The following is a 15,550-nucleotide window of genomic DNA, read 5'->3' on the forward strand; positions in this document are numbered from 1 at the left end:
TACACAAAATAGTTCCTATTGTTTTTCCATCAGTTTCGTTAGTCACTAATGGTGACTACTAACGTAGAATGTTGACTCGTTCACTTGGCCGTCAATGTGTGTGATCTGAACAAATCAGTGTTTAGGGTGAAGTACATAGCAGTCACCAAAAAATTTAAAAAATCTCAAAATAGTCCCTAAAAAATTCAAAAATTTTTAAAATAGTCTATTTGAATTATTTATATATTTATCTCAAATTTAATTATTTATATATACAAAAATTTTTTATATATTTTAAAATCTTATATTATAAATAAATTTTAAAAAAGCACTATTTTTCAAAAATAATAAAATAAATGAACTTATATTTATTTTTGACCATACAAGATATTAATTTAATTAAATTTAATAATAAATAAACGTATATTTATTTTTTATCATGCAATATATTAATTTAATTTAATTTATAAATTCTATGATCATTATTTAATGATGAATAAGAGAGATGGAAGAACTTTTATTTAATATAAAATCTTTTACATAAACAATTGATAATATTTCTACGAACGTTTATAAAGGTAAGATTTTGAAACTTGCATGTAATGCAAATCAAGTTACCTATGAAGTTAAATTTATAAATTTTGGTCAATATCTTAAAAGTTTTAGTATATAAATAATGACTTTTAGAATTTAATGACTTCTTAAATTTAGTAATTATTATTATGCTTTCTAGTTTCTACATCACATCTATATAGGTACCAAAGATTAATAATTAAATAATATTATCTTTTATGATATTTTAAAATTAATAAATAAAATTATTTTTAGTATATATTTTTATTATTTTTTATATTCTTTATTTATTATATATTTTTAGTAATATTTTATTTTTTTGATTAATAAAAATATTATAATAGTTAATTTTTGAAAAAGATAAAAAAAATTATTCGAAATGAATGTTTCAAAATTTTTAATGATTGTTTTGAGATTTTTTAAATTTTTTAGAGACTGTTTTGGGATTGATTTGTTCAGTTTGTACACGTAAATACTTAATGGCTGCGTGTGCGAGTTAACGTACTAATTTTATTTTTTATTATTAAATTATCCCTCGGTAAAAAATTATAAAATAAAATAAATATAAAATAAATAAAAAAAGAAAGAAATGAATTCAGAAGGGAAGTGGGGAGAGAGAGAAGGGGGGCGTGAGAAAAAGGGGGAGGAGGGGGGAGAGAAGGGAGACCGCCGCACCACCGCACCTCTGCGCTGCCGCCTGTCGCCTGTCGCACCGCACCGCACCGCACCACCATCACCACCACCTTCTTCTTCTTCGTCGCCCTGTTGCACCGCACTGCACCACCACCAGCTTCTTCTTCTTCTTCTTCAAATTGGATTTTTTGTGAAATTTGTTGTGAAATATTGTTGTTGCTAAAATTTGAATTTGGAATATTGTTGTTGCTGAATTTGTTGATTATTGTGATGGTACAAATTTGTTGATTATTTTTTTTTTATAATGATGATGGTGAGGCCATGATGATAATGGTGGTGGTGGTAGGTTCTTGATTATTTTGGAGAAAGTTATAATGAAGATGATGATGACCATGATGATACTGATGGTGGTGGTGGTGGTTCTGGTTGGGCGTAGGCTTCTGTTCTGGTGGTGGTGGTGGTGGTGGTGGTGGTTGATTTTGGGGTGAAGGGAGAAGAGTATTTTTGTTCGAAGGACGATTTTAAAACAAATCAAAACTTTGGGGGACATTTTGTAGCAAAAAAAAAGTTGGGGACGATTCCGATTTTCGACCTCTACGTTGGGAACCAAAATCATACTTAACCCTAAAAAAAATAAACGGGTCACCCATTTAGTCCACGGGTTAGCCTGTTTAACCTAAAATTTAAACGGGCTTAATTTTAGAGGCAAAATCCATCCATTTAAATGGATAAATGGGTTAGTCTGATGGGTTTGGCCCATTTTAATGGCCCTAGACTTATAGAATTTAGAAAAAAAAAATCAGATAGATCTCCAAAAAAATTAATTCCGTGATATACTTTTAAATTTGTTAAAAATAATATTAAATAAATAGAAAAGTCTAGGAGGCCAGTAATTTTATTAAATTTTGGTCAGTATGTAACTAGTAAAAGTATGTAACTAGTAAAAGAAAAGTGAATAATCTTACACCGTTGGATTAAATCTCACACCATTAAAAACATCATTGATGACTACAAATCACAAAAGTTGCTGCCCCTAACACTCCTCTAAATAAATTTCGAAAAAACTAAAATTATAAATTTATAAATAGATAATGTCATTTTTAGTTAGCCTTCTACTCCAATTTGACAAAGTCCGCTAAGTCTACAGCAATCTTCAAAGACTTATGTTTTCCCCTTCAAAATTATAAATTAATTACAAAAGTTTCTAGGGTATTTACTTAATATATTTTTTGTTTAATTAAGAACGTACAATTATATCGTAAAATTGGAGAGTGATCCCCTCCAATGAAAAAAAATTGGATAATATTCAATGTTCAATCTAATTATTTATTATTTTTTTTTATTTATTTTTTATCCCACTCATAAAATCAAAAATAAAAAATAACACTGTATTCTATCCATTGTTAAAAAAATTGGAGAGGATGTTTTCCTTAAAATTGTTCAACTAGTTGTACTAATATTACTCAAAAACATGTATCGCAAGTTCGCAACTTTAGAAAGGGAATTCCTCACCAACCACCCGCAACGCATCCTTCTTGAATCTGAGTATCTGCCTTTATTTAAGTACTCTGAGACTGTACCTCACTCCGATTTCAGTATCACTCTCATCACTCCCCTTCCCATTTCAGTTTTCAGGTTTCTGTTCTTTCTATCTTATCCAATTTGTGATTATCAACCATATGCGGGGTTTTTATTTTTCATTGAGATTGAGAAATAGAAAATTATATTTAAGACTGGATTCTTTTCTTTATGCGGTGCAGCTAGCTAGTTCTTTTCTTTCTATCTTTTTCAATAGTTGAATACTGAATCCATTAGTGTAGTAGTAATTTTCTACTTGACTTTAATAAATGGAATATGATATGATTATCCTTTGCCTGTTCAGTGAAATGCATTTTCCTTATTATTGTTTCGTAGTTTACTTCATTTGATCACTGAATTGCGACTTTGCAATCGGTATGAATTTACAGGTGCTTTTTAAGAGGATGGGTAGTGCTTCTGAAGGGAAATTAAGGTTTTGTATAGACAGAGGGGGCACTTTCACTGATGTTTATGCAGAGATCCCCGGCGGGCTCGATGGTCGGGTTATGAAGCTTCTCTCTGTTGACCCTTCAAACTATGATGATGCCCCCGTGGAAGGGATTCGGAGGATCTTGGAAGAGTTCACTGGAGAGAAAATTCCACGCAGCTCAAAGATACCAACTGAGAAGATTGAGTGGATAAGGATGGGTACAACGGTGGCGACAAATGCACTTCTAGAGCGAAAGGGAGAGCGGATTGCTGTGTGTGTGACGCAAGGATTTCGAGATTTACTCCAGATTGGTAACCAGGCTCGCCCCAGCATATTTGACCTTACTGTATCGAAGCCGTCGAATCTCTATGAAGAGGTTGTAGAGGTGGAGGAGAGGGTTCAGCTTGTTCAGGGCAAGGAGGAAGAGGAAGAAAAACAGGGCGATACTTTATCGGTTGTTGAAGGAATTTCTGGGGAGCTTCTTAGGATTGTAAAGCCTCTTAATGAAGAAGCATTAAAGCCTGTACTTAAAAAGTTGTTGGCCAAAGGAATTAGTTGCTTGGCTGTTGTTTTGATGCACTCATACACTTATCCACAACATGAACAACGGGTTGAGAAGCTAGCTTTGAGTCTGGGGTTCAGACATGTCTCTATATCATCTGCTTTGACTCCCATGGTCCGTGCTGTTCCTCGTGGTTTAACAGCCAGTGTTGATGCTTATCTAACGCCTGTTATTAAAGAGTACCTGTCAGGCTTCATCTCAAGATTTGATGAGGGACTGGGGAAGTTGAATGTTTTATTTATGCAGTCGGATGGAGGACTTGCACCTGAGAGTAGTTTCTCAGGGCACAAAGCAATTTTGTCTGGCCCTGCTGGTGGAGTTGTCGGTTACTCGCAAACCCTTTTCGATCTTGAAACGGATAAGCCATTAATTGGCTTTGATATGGGAGGTACATCTACAGATGTTAGTCGATATGCAGGGAGCTATGAGCAAGTTCTGGAAACCCAGATTGCTGGTGCCATAATACAAGCACCTCAGCTTGACATAAACACAGTGGCTGCTGGTGGTGGTTCAAAGTTGAAGTTCCAATTTGGAGCTTTTAAAGTTGGACCAGAATCGGTTGGAGCACACCCAGGTCCTGTATGTTACCGGAAGGGTGGAGAGTTGGCAATTACAGATGCTAACCTTATTCTAGGATATGTTATTCCTGATTATTTCCCATCCATATTTGGGCCAAATGAAGACCAGCCTCTTGATGTCAAGTCTACAAGAAAAGAGTTTGAGAAACTTGCCGAGCAAATAAATGCTCACAGAAAGAACCAGGATCCAACGGCTAAAGACATGGCAGTGGAAGAGATTGCCCTTGGTTTTGTGGATGTTGCTAATGAGACAATGTGTCGACCAATAAGGCAGTTGACTGAAATGAAGGGCCATGAGACCAAGAATCATGCGCTTGCTTGCTTTGGAGGTGCTGGACCTCAGCATGCATGTGCCATAGCTAGGTCACTAGGTATGAAGGAAGTGCTCATTCACAAATTTTGTGGGATCTTAAGTGCTTATGGCATGGGATTGGCAAATGTTGTGGAAGAGGCACAAGAGCCTTATTCTGCAGTGTATGGAGCCGAATCTACACTTGAGGCTTCACAACGTGAAGCTGTATTAGTGGCACAGGTAAAGCAGAAGTTGCAAAAGCAAGGATTTAAAGAGGAAAGCATTTCAACAGAGACATATTTAAATCTGAGATATGAGGGTACAGACACTGCAATCATGGTCAAAAGACATACAACTGAGGATGGAAAATTGTGTGACTATGCTACCGAATTTGTAAGATTGTTTCAGCAGGAATATGGATTTAAACTCCAGAACAGAAAGATTGTAATTTGTGATGTTAGAGTTCGTGGTATAGGAGTTACTAATATATTGAGGCCACGGGCCATAGGATCTGCATCCACAAGTCCTATAGAAGGCAAATATAAGGTTTACTTTGGAAATGGTTGGCAGGAAACACCCCTCTATAAGCTTGAGAAGCTGGGTTCTGGGCATGTGATCTTAGGGCCTGCGATTATCATGAATGGAAATAGCACTGTGATTGTAGAACCCAACTGTAGAGCCACTATAACCAAATACGGAAACATCAAGATAGAAATTGATTCCCCGTTGAGCAGTGTTAAAATATCTGATAAAGTTGCGGATGTTGTGCAGCTCTCCATCTTCAATCACAGATTTATGGGTATAGCTGAGCAGATGGGAAGGACTTTACAAAGAACTTCTATTTCTACAAATATCAAAGAACGGCTAGATTTTTCTTGTGCACTGTTTGATCCTAGTGGGGGCCTGGTTGCAAATGCCCCTCATGTTCCAGTCCATCTAGGAGCTATGTCTACTACAGTTCGGTGGCAGCTCAATTACTGGGGTAACAATTTGAACGAAGGAGATGTATTGGTCACTAATCATCCTTCAGCTGGAGGTAGCCATCTTCCTGATATTACTGTCGTCACACCTGTATTCTTCAATGGAAAGTTGGTATTCTTTGTGGCAAACAGAGGGCATCATGCGGAAATTGGGGGTATTACTCCTGGAAGCATGCCTCCATTTTCAAAGTCCATATTGGAGGAAGGTTCTGCTATTAAAACATTTAAGCTTGTGGATAAAGGTGTCTTCCAAGAAGAAGGAATTATAAATCTTCTCCAGTGCCCAGGAACTGATAAGCAGGGAAATAAGGTACCAGGAACTCGTAGGATTCAGGATAACTTATCAGATCTTCATGCACAAGTAGCAGCAAATCAGAGAGGAATTTCTCTTGTCCAAGAGCTCATTGAGCAGTATGGTCTGGAAACAGTTCAGGCTTACATGAACTATGTACAGAAGAATGCAGAAGCAGCAGTAAGAGAGATGCTGAAGTCAGTTGGTCTTAGAATTTCCTCTGAATCAAATGAAAACGGAGCGACTATTGAAGAAGAGGACTACATGGACGATGGATCTGTTATCCATTTGAAATTGAGCATTGATTCAAACAAAGCAGAAGCAGTTTTTGATTTTGGTGGGACGAGCGCTGAGGTCTATGGTAACTGGAACGCACCCGAAGCTGTAACGGCTGCAGCTGTCATATACTGTGTCCGCTGTCTGGTGAATATCGATATTCCTCTGAATCAAGGCTGTTTGGATCCAGTCAAGATTCTTATTCCGGAAGGCTCGTTTCTGTCTCCTGGTGATACTGCTGCTGTAGTAGGAGGTAATGTCCTCACCTCTCAGAGGATAACCGACGTCATATTTACTGCATTTCAGGCCTGTGCTTGTTCACAGGGTTGTATGAATAATCTCACATTTGGAGACAACACATTTGGTTACTACGAAACAATTGGCGGCGGGAGTGGGGCTGGTCCTTCATGGGATGGGACCAGCGGTGTACAGTGCCACATGACGAACACACGCATGACTGATCCGGAAATATTTGAGCAAAGATATCCAGTTATTCTTCACAAGTTCGGACTTCGAGAAAACAGTGGGGGAGATGGAGTTCACAGAGGTGGTGATGGGCTTCTCAGAGAAATAGAGTTCAGGCGCCCTGTAATTGTTAGCATTCTCTCTGAGAGACGTGTTCATGCACCAAGAGGGCTCAAGGGTGGGAAAAATGGCGCCCGTGGTGCTAACTACCTGATAAAGAAAGATAAAAGAAAGATTTATCTCGGTGGTAAGAATTCAGTTGAGGTGCTTCCAGGAGAAATTCTTCAAATTTTGACTCCTGGTGGCGGGGGTTGGGGTTCTCCATTGTAGAATTATGAGCTTCATACTTCATGTTATGATACACACTTTGATGCACATCAATAAAATTTAAATAATTCTGTTTCTATTTTATGTCTTCAATGAGTTTGCAGAACCCCTTTTGTTTTAGTAGACAATTTTTTGTTTCAAGTTCTTTAATCTTCAATATAACTTTTATTTAGAAAAAAGTAGTGGATCTTTAGGTAATAAACTTACCCTTGAGGTAATAAACTAATAATATTTAGAAATCAGCATAGTAATAGTATTGATTATAATCTTATTCTTTGATCTCAGGTTTATTTCTTGATGAATGACATGCTTAAAATGTTTCCCACTTATATTGACAACTTAAGATACAGGTTAAATAACTAGTTTCTCATACAAAATATCAAAGAGTACAAGGAGAAAAAAAAGTCCCCTTTTACATCTCTTTTATCAGCAATAGCATTACTGAAAAGATTTGCAATATCAAAAAGCTACATCAGAGGCACATTCAGTTCTCCCTGCGAGTCTAAAGCCAAATCCACATTTGAGTAGTTTCTTTATCAAACACCTTGAAGAGTGTTTAGACTTTTGAGGGGATTGATCTCATCTGTTATTGTGGTAGACCAGAGCTCCCTCCTTGTTTAGCAACAGCACCAGGTGCAGGGAAGCATGATCCCTTTACGGATCGATCGTTACTGCAGAAGTCGCTTGAGTGCGATTTTGTCATTTTGATACTAACATCTTAGCTCCTCCTAAAGAACAAGGTTTCTTATCTGAAGAAAATCCTTTCGTTTCCCAATTAAGGACACCGGAATGGCCGAACTGCTAATTTGATACTTTTCATCATGTAATTCCTGCATAAAGCTTCCTGTCATGTTATTTTTCATGTCTTTGGCTACTGCACATTTATTGAATTCTTTTGATCAAGTTGTGACTTTATGTACTATCGTTACAGCTTTCTGCAGTGTACTTAATTTATCAAATATTCTTTACTATGTATGTCTATCATGTTATTTCATCGTCTTTGGGTGGTTATGTTGTATATTGTTTTTATAGGGAAATCAGCTTTGGGTCTGCATATGCAGATTCGTGTGGCAGAAAAATATTCTTGTGATATAAATGAGTCCTTTTCTTCCTTTCAAGAAGTGCGGCAGAAAAAGATGCTTGCTCCTGAAGATTGAGAAAAGGCATCTAAACAGAATCCAAGATCTATATCTGGTGATACCTTCTCTCTAAATGAAGAAAATATGATCAGAAGTTGTGGATTCTTTACATGCCAAAAGAGATGTTGAAGGAACAGTCTAAAGTTTGACATACCTTATATAATTGAAGCTCTCAAGAACATTGAAGAATTATATCCTTGGCTGAATAATTGCTCTAGATCTGATGCCATCCTAGTTATCAACCGCATTCGCAAAAGCAATCCAATCACACTTCATCGGTTGAGTAAATGCAGCTCCTGATTATATTCTATGTTATGCTTTTTACTGGTTACTTGCATTATTGTAGGAATTCTTAATCCTTCCAATATTTAATTTTGTTCTTGAAAGCTATGAAGCAAGTTTGAGATCAAAATTAAATTCATTCGACAAAATCACTCAATACTCAACAAAACTCTAAATTATTGAATTATCAACTCCACCGTTATCCAACTTCTAAACCCAGGTAACCCAGATAAACCAATTCTACTCATTGAACTTCAAATTCGAACTAATAACATAATGCGAACGAATTAACATTAAAAATAAAAAAATAAAAATTAAAGCACCAACACAGAATGAAATTGCTAACTTCTTCACGTTAATATTTCATATAGAATTATAACATCAACTTCCAAAACAAAAGAAGTAATCAGTTCCATTTCCTCTAGATCCAAACTACACCTCATCAAGCTCAATAATCCATGAAACATTTACAAACAGGAGCAAATACTAAACCCTAGAACGAATCAACCACCGAAACCGTAGAGAGTCCTTCCCTGCCTCTTGAGGGCATAAACTACATCCATGGCAGTAACGGTTTTGCGGCGAGCGTGCTCGGTGTAGGTAACAGCATCGCGAATGACGTTCTCCAAGAAGATCTTGAGGACGCCACGTGTCTCCTCATAGATGAGGCCACTGATTCTCTTGACGCCTCCCCTGCGAGCCAAACGGCGAATGGCGGGTTTCGTGATTCCCTGAATGTTATCACGAAGCACCTTTCTGTGCCTCTTCGCTCCTCCCTTTCCCAATCCCTTTCCTCCCTTTCCACGACCCGACATCTTCAAACACTAGATAAAAGATTTTTCTTTTTTAGAAAGAATTTATTTGAACGTTGTTGGAGTTTCGATGGCGCTGTTTCTTGAATTGTTGATGTTGTTACTTGTTATATATACAGAGGAGGTGAGTCACAAGTAGGATTTGTGTTTCGACTTTCGAGTCTCGAAATAGAAAGAGAGGTTTCTTGGCCGTTGGATGTGGGAAAAATGGACGCTTCGAGATTGTAATCCTTGTCCTGTGGTTGCGGAAATTACTGATTGTTGATTTGTTTTATCAACGGTGAATACACTTTCCGGGTAGATGTTATGGATAGTTTTTTTTTTGGGGATCAGTGACGTGGCGACGTACTTTAAGCTGGCTGCAGCCTGCAGCTAGGGTAGCAAGTACATCAGTTAATCTAATTCCTTGAATTTATTACAGAGATTAATTTAAGACGAAAAAAAATGGTGTTACTCAGTAATATTGTATTATGGCGTTACGTAGAAATGGGATTTTTTTTAAAATAAATAATTTATATGGTATTTATTAATTTACATTATATTTATTTATCTCGTCTAAAACGATTACATTGTAAAATTATCTCGTTTACAATGTAAACAATATATATATATATATAAATATAATTTTTGAAAATAATAAAAAATATTAATAATTTAAATTGGACCAAATTCTTAAAAATATAAATAATAGAGAAGATGATAATTTTAAATGACGTGGACTGTAAGTGACACGTGTCACTTCATGATTTGACCACGTGTAATGGTATGATGAGGTGGTGACCAGTGACACGTGGCATGCTTACGTGGATGGTTGTGCCACGTATCACAATAGAATAAATACTCAATCCGGTCCCTAACCATTTGAACGAAGGACAAAGCGCCCCTTGAAGATATAAAATTGACCAACCGGACCCCAACCACACATGAAACCACTCACAGCGGACCCTGCAACCGGATGGGAGAAGGTGGAACGATGACATGTCAGTTTCTCCGCCACGTAGATATTGTCTTCCTCTAAATTGAGACCCATTGACCCCTCCTAATTTCAGAAACGGCGTCGTGAAGGCTGGATTGTATCTTCTCCAAATTAGGGTTTGGATCTTTGTTGGAGCTACATTTGGGGATTAGTATATGCAAGTCATGACTGGAAAAAATGGTGGTTGCTACTCACGAAGTAAAACCGAGACGGGTGCCGATGCAGAAAGCGAGGGTTCAAGTGCGATGCTGGGCTCGACCAGTAGGTTTCGAAAAGGTGCGAATAGTAGGAAGAAAAAATTTACAGCACCTATATGTAACTGCGGAACATATGCCATACTGTTTGAATCAAGCACCATAGACAATCCAAACAGACTCTTCTTCGGGTGCGCCTATTTTAAGGTAAACACATATTGAAGTGGGACATTCTTTAGTTTCACATTCATTCGTTCTTTCTTTCTTTCTTTCTTTCTTTCTTTCTTTCTTTTTTTTTTCTTTCTTGTCTTAGCAAATTCATGTGTTGTTGCAGACCAGAACTCCTCACTGTAAATTCTTTGCTTGGCTGGATGAATATGTGACATCTTTCCATGCGAAAGATGTTAGTTCTAATGAATTGGTGGACCAAGTTAAGAGATTGGAAGAGAAATTGGAATCCATGAAGTTGTTGATGGCAAAGGATAGAACAGGAACAAAAGCTAAGAGTACTAAATGCAAGACTATTCCGACATTGTTGGTTGGAATTGCAATGGCACTGTTATTTTGGGTCTTATTCAGCGGACTATATGGTTGAAAAATTTGATTCTTAGTTTATAAGAACTAGGTTAGGATATCAAAACAGGGTTGTATGATGGATATTTTTTGTTGACAAATGTGTGAGTTTGAACTTAAATATGTATGTTTTGTAACCTTGAGAATGAAAGTAAGTTGTTATTTTTTTTTCTATATTCACTGCATAAATACTAGCAACTTCATTATGATAGGTAATCTAAGTTGACAAAAGGAATAAAAAGAATAGAGTATTTGTAACCAAATTAGTAATAGATAAGTGCATTTAAGGTACTCAAAATACATAAAATGAGTCAACCAAAATGCATAACCAGAATAATCACAACAGAGGCGATGTCTGAGCCAATTCAGTATTGTTGTACAATATAAGTAAACTAAATCAAAATACAAAAGAGCATTAAGTCTAATAGCAATTAAGCCAAAACAAAAGATGAGATCCCATGTACTATAAGTAAACCTTTCAAAAAGAGTATGTCATGGTGAAAAGGTTCATTAATCCTTCTTTGATAGATTTATGCCTGGGGTTGGAATGAACTTATACAGTCTTGATGAGGTTTGGTTGCCAGCTGCTGCTATTGTCTCCACTGAAATAGCTTCACCACTGATGTTAGGTTGTACATGAGGAGATCTTGGGCCTTGAGTAGGGTTTGCATTAGGTTGAGGTTGTGGGATGGTGGTATTTGCATGTTGTTGTGTTGCTGGTGGGACTGGGGGCCTAAATATCTTCTGCTTTGGTCTAAACCTTATGCCAGTATTTGCCATTGCAATGTTAGGAGTTTCAGGTTGAACCACAGTGGGCTGTTAACAATAAGACAACTAGTATAGATAAGTACACAATAGACTTCAAATACACAAAAATAAAAATAGCTGTTGTTACCTTTGATTGTGGGGCAGATTGTGAGACATTAATTTCATCTGCCTCACCTATGGGCCTCTTTGGCATCTTTTTTTTGTTCTTCCTAGCCTTTTCCTATATTAATGCAAAAGTGAAATTCAATACTAATCTCGATAACATACACAACACGTTATGTACTTGCAAACTAAAAGGATCCATTACCACTGAGCTGACCAAAGGTTCATTAGTGACGTCTGCAGTGCCTATGTTAGTTTGACCTAAGCCTCCAACCTGAGTACAATTAAAAGACCATGAATGTCTATCCCTTATCTTTCAAGATAGAAAACACCCTAACCAATTTAAGTTCAGTACAGATAAATACCTAACCATTATAAGTATAGTACAATTTGGTCCCTGAAATCACAAATATGTACCTGTTCTGTTTGTTCATTTGCATTCTGCATCCCTGTAACTTGCTGGTCTGCCTCATCTCCATTATGTACGGCCAATTGTAGATTAGAAACCTTTGATTTTTTTTCTCTTTGGTTGCCAGTCAGGTCTTGAAGGTGCTCCCTTGCAAGTCTTGTAATAATGCCCCTTTTCTCCGCACTTGCTGCACGTGACTTGAAAAGTCCTCCTAACCTTATCACCATTAGGTTGTGGTAGTGGGGGAGCTGCATCCGACCTTCGCTTTTTCGGACGTCCAGTCGGTCTTGTTATTCTAGGTGGGCCAGGCTTTGGTTGACTTGCTTCTTCCTAAAACTCTTCACTGTTCACTGGTTTCACACACACATTATAAGTGGCTCTAACAGCATCCATTGTTAGCAGTGGACTAACAAAATCCTCAGCAGCTCTGACCCTAAGTTTAGATATGGCAGCAACAGCATGCACACATGGTATACCTGGACAGAACAATAACAATACATTAATTTCTCTTACTCCAAATACATTCAATTATTCTAAGTGTCCACTAATAAATTTTGTATTATTAAAACATATACAACTCTTACCTGAAAGTTGCCATATGTTGCAGGTGCAAGTATGTTGTTGTAGATTCACTCCTAATTTGTGTTTTCCTCTTGTGATTTCAAATAAGACTCTATCATTATCTCCAGACTACTGAGCCGTCCATTTGTGACTTCCAGGCTTGATAAACTTGTCTAGCCTCTTCTGCTGAGCTGGTGCCAATTTTCTAGTATATGAACTTAAGATCCGTTTATGGTTAGCCATCTTTTTCATGATTGTGCATCTAATCTCCTCTAACATTGTTAATATTGGCTTCTCTCTGGTAGCAACTACCATTGCATTCCATACTTCACACATGTTATTTGTGTTGCTATCATTTTTTGAAAAGTGACTAAAAAAAGCCCTGCACCATGCACCAGGATCAATGCCATTCATATATTCCCATGTACCAAGGTTTACACTCTTTAATTTCTCCATGGCATCCTTGAACTGACTATGTGTTGTGCACCTTGAGGCCTGCCACACAAGTCCCTCCGTCTGCTTATCCTTAAATCTTTGTCTGAAATTCTTCCAAATATGCAGCACACAATGTCGATGGTGTGCATTTGGCATCACCTCTTTCATAGCACGAACAAGACCCTACCAGTAATACATAAATTTACAATTAATCACATTTAACATATTGGTTCACAATATGTTCTATTTAATTTATAAGTTTTTATATAGCCTAACAAATATACCAACAGTATTTATAGATCAAATCACATTCAACATGTTGGTTAATAATATTTTTTATTAAATGAAAACACCATATGTACTCTATATGTATTCTTTATGTACTCCCATTATATTTAATTACAAAAATGAAACTTACATGTACTATTAATAAATAATAATCTCAATAACAGAAAGCAACTTAAAAAAAATTGCAAAAAGCAGCTTAACAATTCAATTTAAGAATATTCAACTTAAGAAAATATACTAATATTTTCTAACCTTTTGTTGATCGGACATAAAGTTCCATCCATATGTCTTGTGATCACCTAAATCTTCTTCCAAGAGAGTGAGAAATCACATCCAATTTTCTGTATTTTCAGCTCTGGCCACTGCGTATGCAATCACAAAAGAGTGATTATTGGCGTCTTGTGCAACTGCACACAGGAGCTGAACACCATAATAACCTTTCAAGAAACAACCATCTAGTCCTATCAGTGGCCTACAACCAGCTTTGAACCCAGTCTTACATGCCTCTAGACATATATAAATCCTCTCAAATAAGGGTGGAGAATGTGAAAGGGGAACAACTTCCATATTGGTAGTGCTCCCAGGATTACTCCGATGCAGCTCTAGCATATAATCCCTCAACTTTCCATACTGGGCCTTCTCATTAACAAGTACAGTCTCCCTGGCAGCCTTAAGAGCCCTAGTTATCATCTTAGGATGCACCTAAACATTCAAATCTTGCTTCAGATGTTCCATGGCCTCTCTTGGAGTCAAACTGGGTTGAGTTGCTAGGCGTTTAACCAACTTGTCAGTCACCCACACCCTATCAGCCAAATTACTCCCATAATCCCTCCCACAAGTATGCTCGTCATGGAATGTCTTAACCTCAAACGACAATGTAGCAGAATTTTTAGCTACATATATCAACCAAGGACATGTTTCTTCCGCACATCTAGCTCTGACCCTCTCTTTTTCATTCTTGATGTACATGCAGTCCCTGCCTTTCCACACAAAAACATCCTTCAAAGCTACTTTAAACCTCTCCATTGTTGCGAATTGCATTCCCAGCTCAAACCTGACATTGCCATATTCATTGTCCTCATTGAAATCAGGACCTGCAACAACCTTTTCGTCCTCTGATGAGACAGGGGTATGAAACTCTTCAGAAGCATAATCATAAATAATTTCCTCTTCAGATTCACTTCCAACGTTTGGATCTCTGACACCTGCTCCAACTTGACCATTATTTAAGCCCATATCCTCACCAGCCACCACTGGTTCATGAGGCCCAAATCTTGCATTGGGTCCTGAACCATTATTTCCTGAATTCTTTGCAACTGACCCACTTGTCCCTGCTCTACTCTCCATACCCTTCCTTAAAACATGTCCCTTTCTCCTCTTTCCAGCATATTTCTTTGAAGATTTTTGAGATGGCTTCTTTGGTGTAATAACTTTTTTTCCTTTTTCTAGTCTCTCTTGATAATTCTGAATCACTGCTCTCACTCTCATAACCAGGTGGAGGTGGCTTGTATACTTCATCTTCTGCACTTTCATAACTATCGTGTGAAGAAGAAGAAGACTCTGTCTCTACAATCACATGTTCTACAATCACAGGTTCTTCACTAACAGAATGCTCAAAAAACACATAAAACTCCTTTGGGTGATCATTGTTAAGGATGCAGTCACACATGTCGTTAATCTCTTTGTCACCCTTCAGAATGTGCAATCCAAGTTCTATGTTAGAGCAATTACAGTCCAACCAATACATTGTTTTGTACTCCAAATACCCTAAACTCTTAAGCAGTTCTTCCAAGTCTTTCTTATTCACAAGATCTACATCCATGGGAGGAAATCTTGTTACCTTCCCATCTCTGTAACGTAAAATTCCACTTCCATCTCTAATAAATTTGCCACCATGATAAAACACAGGCACAACAAAAATAGACATCTGCATCACATTAAAAAATGACATTATATATACTTCAAAACATCGACTAACATAAATTTTGGAACTTCAACCCACAAAATTTAAACACAATAAGGATAAAAAATTGTGATTTTTCTAAT

General features: G+C 37.1%; 2 protein-coding genes across 2 annotated transcripts; one reads left to right on the plus strand and one right to left on the minus strand.

Moving 5' to 3' along the window:
• The first annotated feature begins 2,646 nt into the window (after positions 1–2,646).
• On the plus strand, positions 2,647–7,044 carry LOC107625177 (5-oxoprolinase 1). The gene is made up of 2 exons (XM_016327752.3): positions 2,647–2,820; positions 3,153–7,044. The coding sequence occupies exon 2, from the start codon at positions 3,168–3,170 to the stop codon at positions 6,966–6,968; it is 3,801 nt and encodes a 1,266-aa protein (XP_016183238.1). The 5' UTR covers positions 2,647–2,820; positions 3,153–3,167; the 3' UTR covers positions 6,969–7,044.
• A 1,675-nt stretch (positions 7,045–8,719) lies between these two features.
• On the minus strand, positions 8,720–9,293 carry LOC107625178 (histone H4). The gene has a single exon (XM_016327753.3). The coding sequence runs from the start codon at positions 9,199–9,201 to the stop codon at positions 8,890–8,892; it is 312 nt and encodes a 103-aa protein (XP_016183239.1). The 5' UTR covers positions 9,202–9,293; the 3' UTR covers positions 8,720–8,889.
• Between the last annotated feature and the right edge of the window lie 6,257 nt (positions 9,294–15,550).

The sequence above is a fragment of the Arachis ipaensis genome, chromosome B2 (assembly GCF_059453495.1).
Source record: "Arachis ipaensis isolate K30076 ecotype BB chromosome B2, ASM5945349v1, whole genome shotgun sequence".
Lineage (NCBI taxonomy): Eukaryota > Viridiplantae > Streptophyta > Magnoliopsida > Fabales > Fabaceae > Arachis > Arachis ipaensis.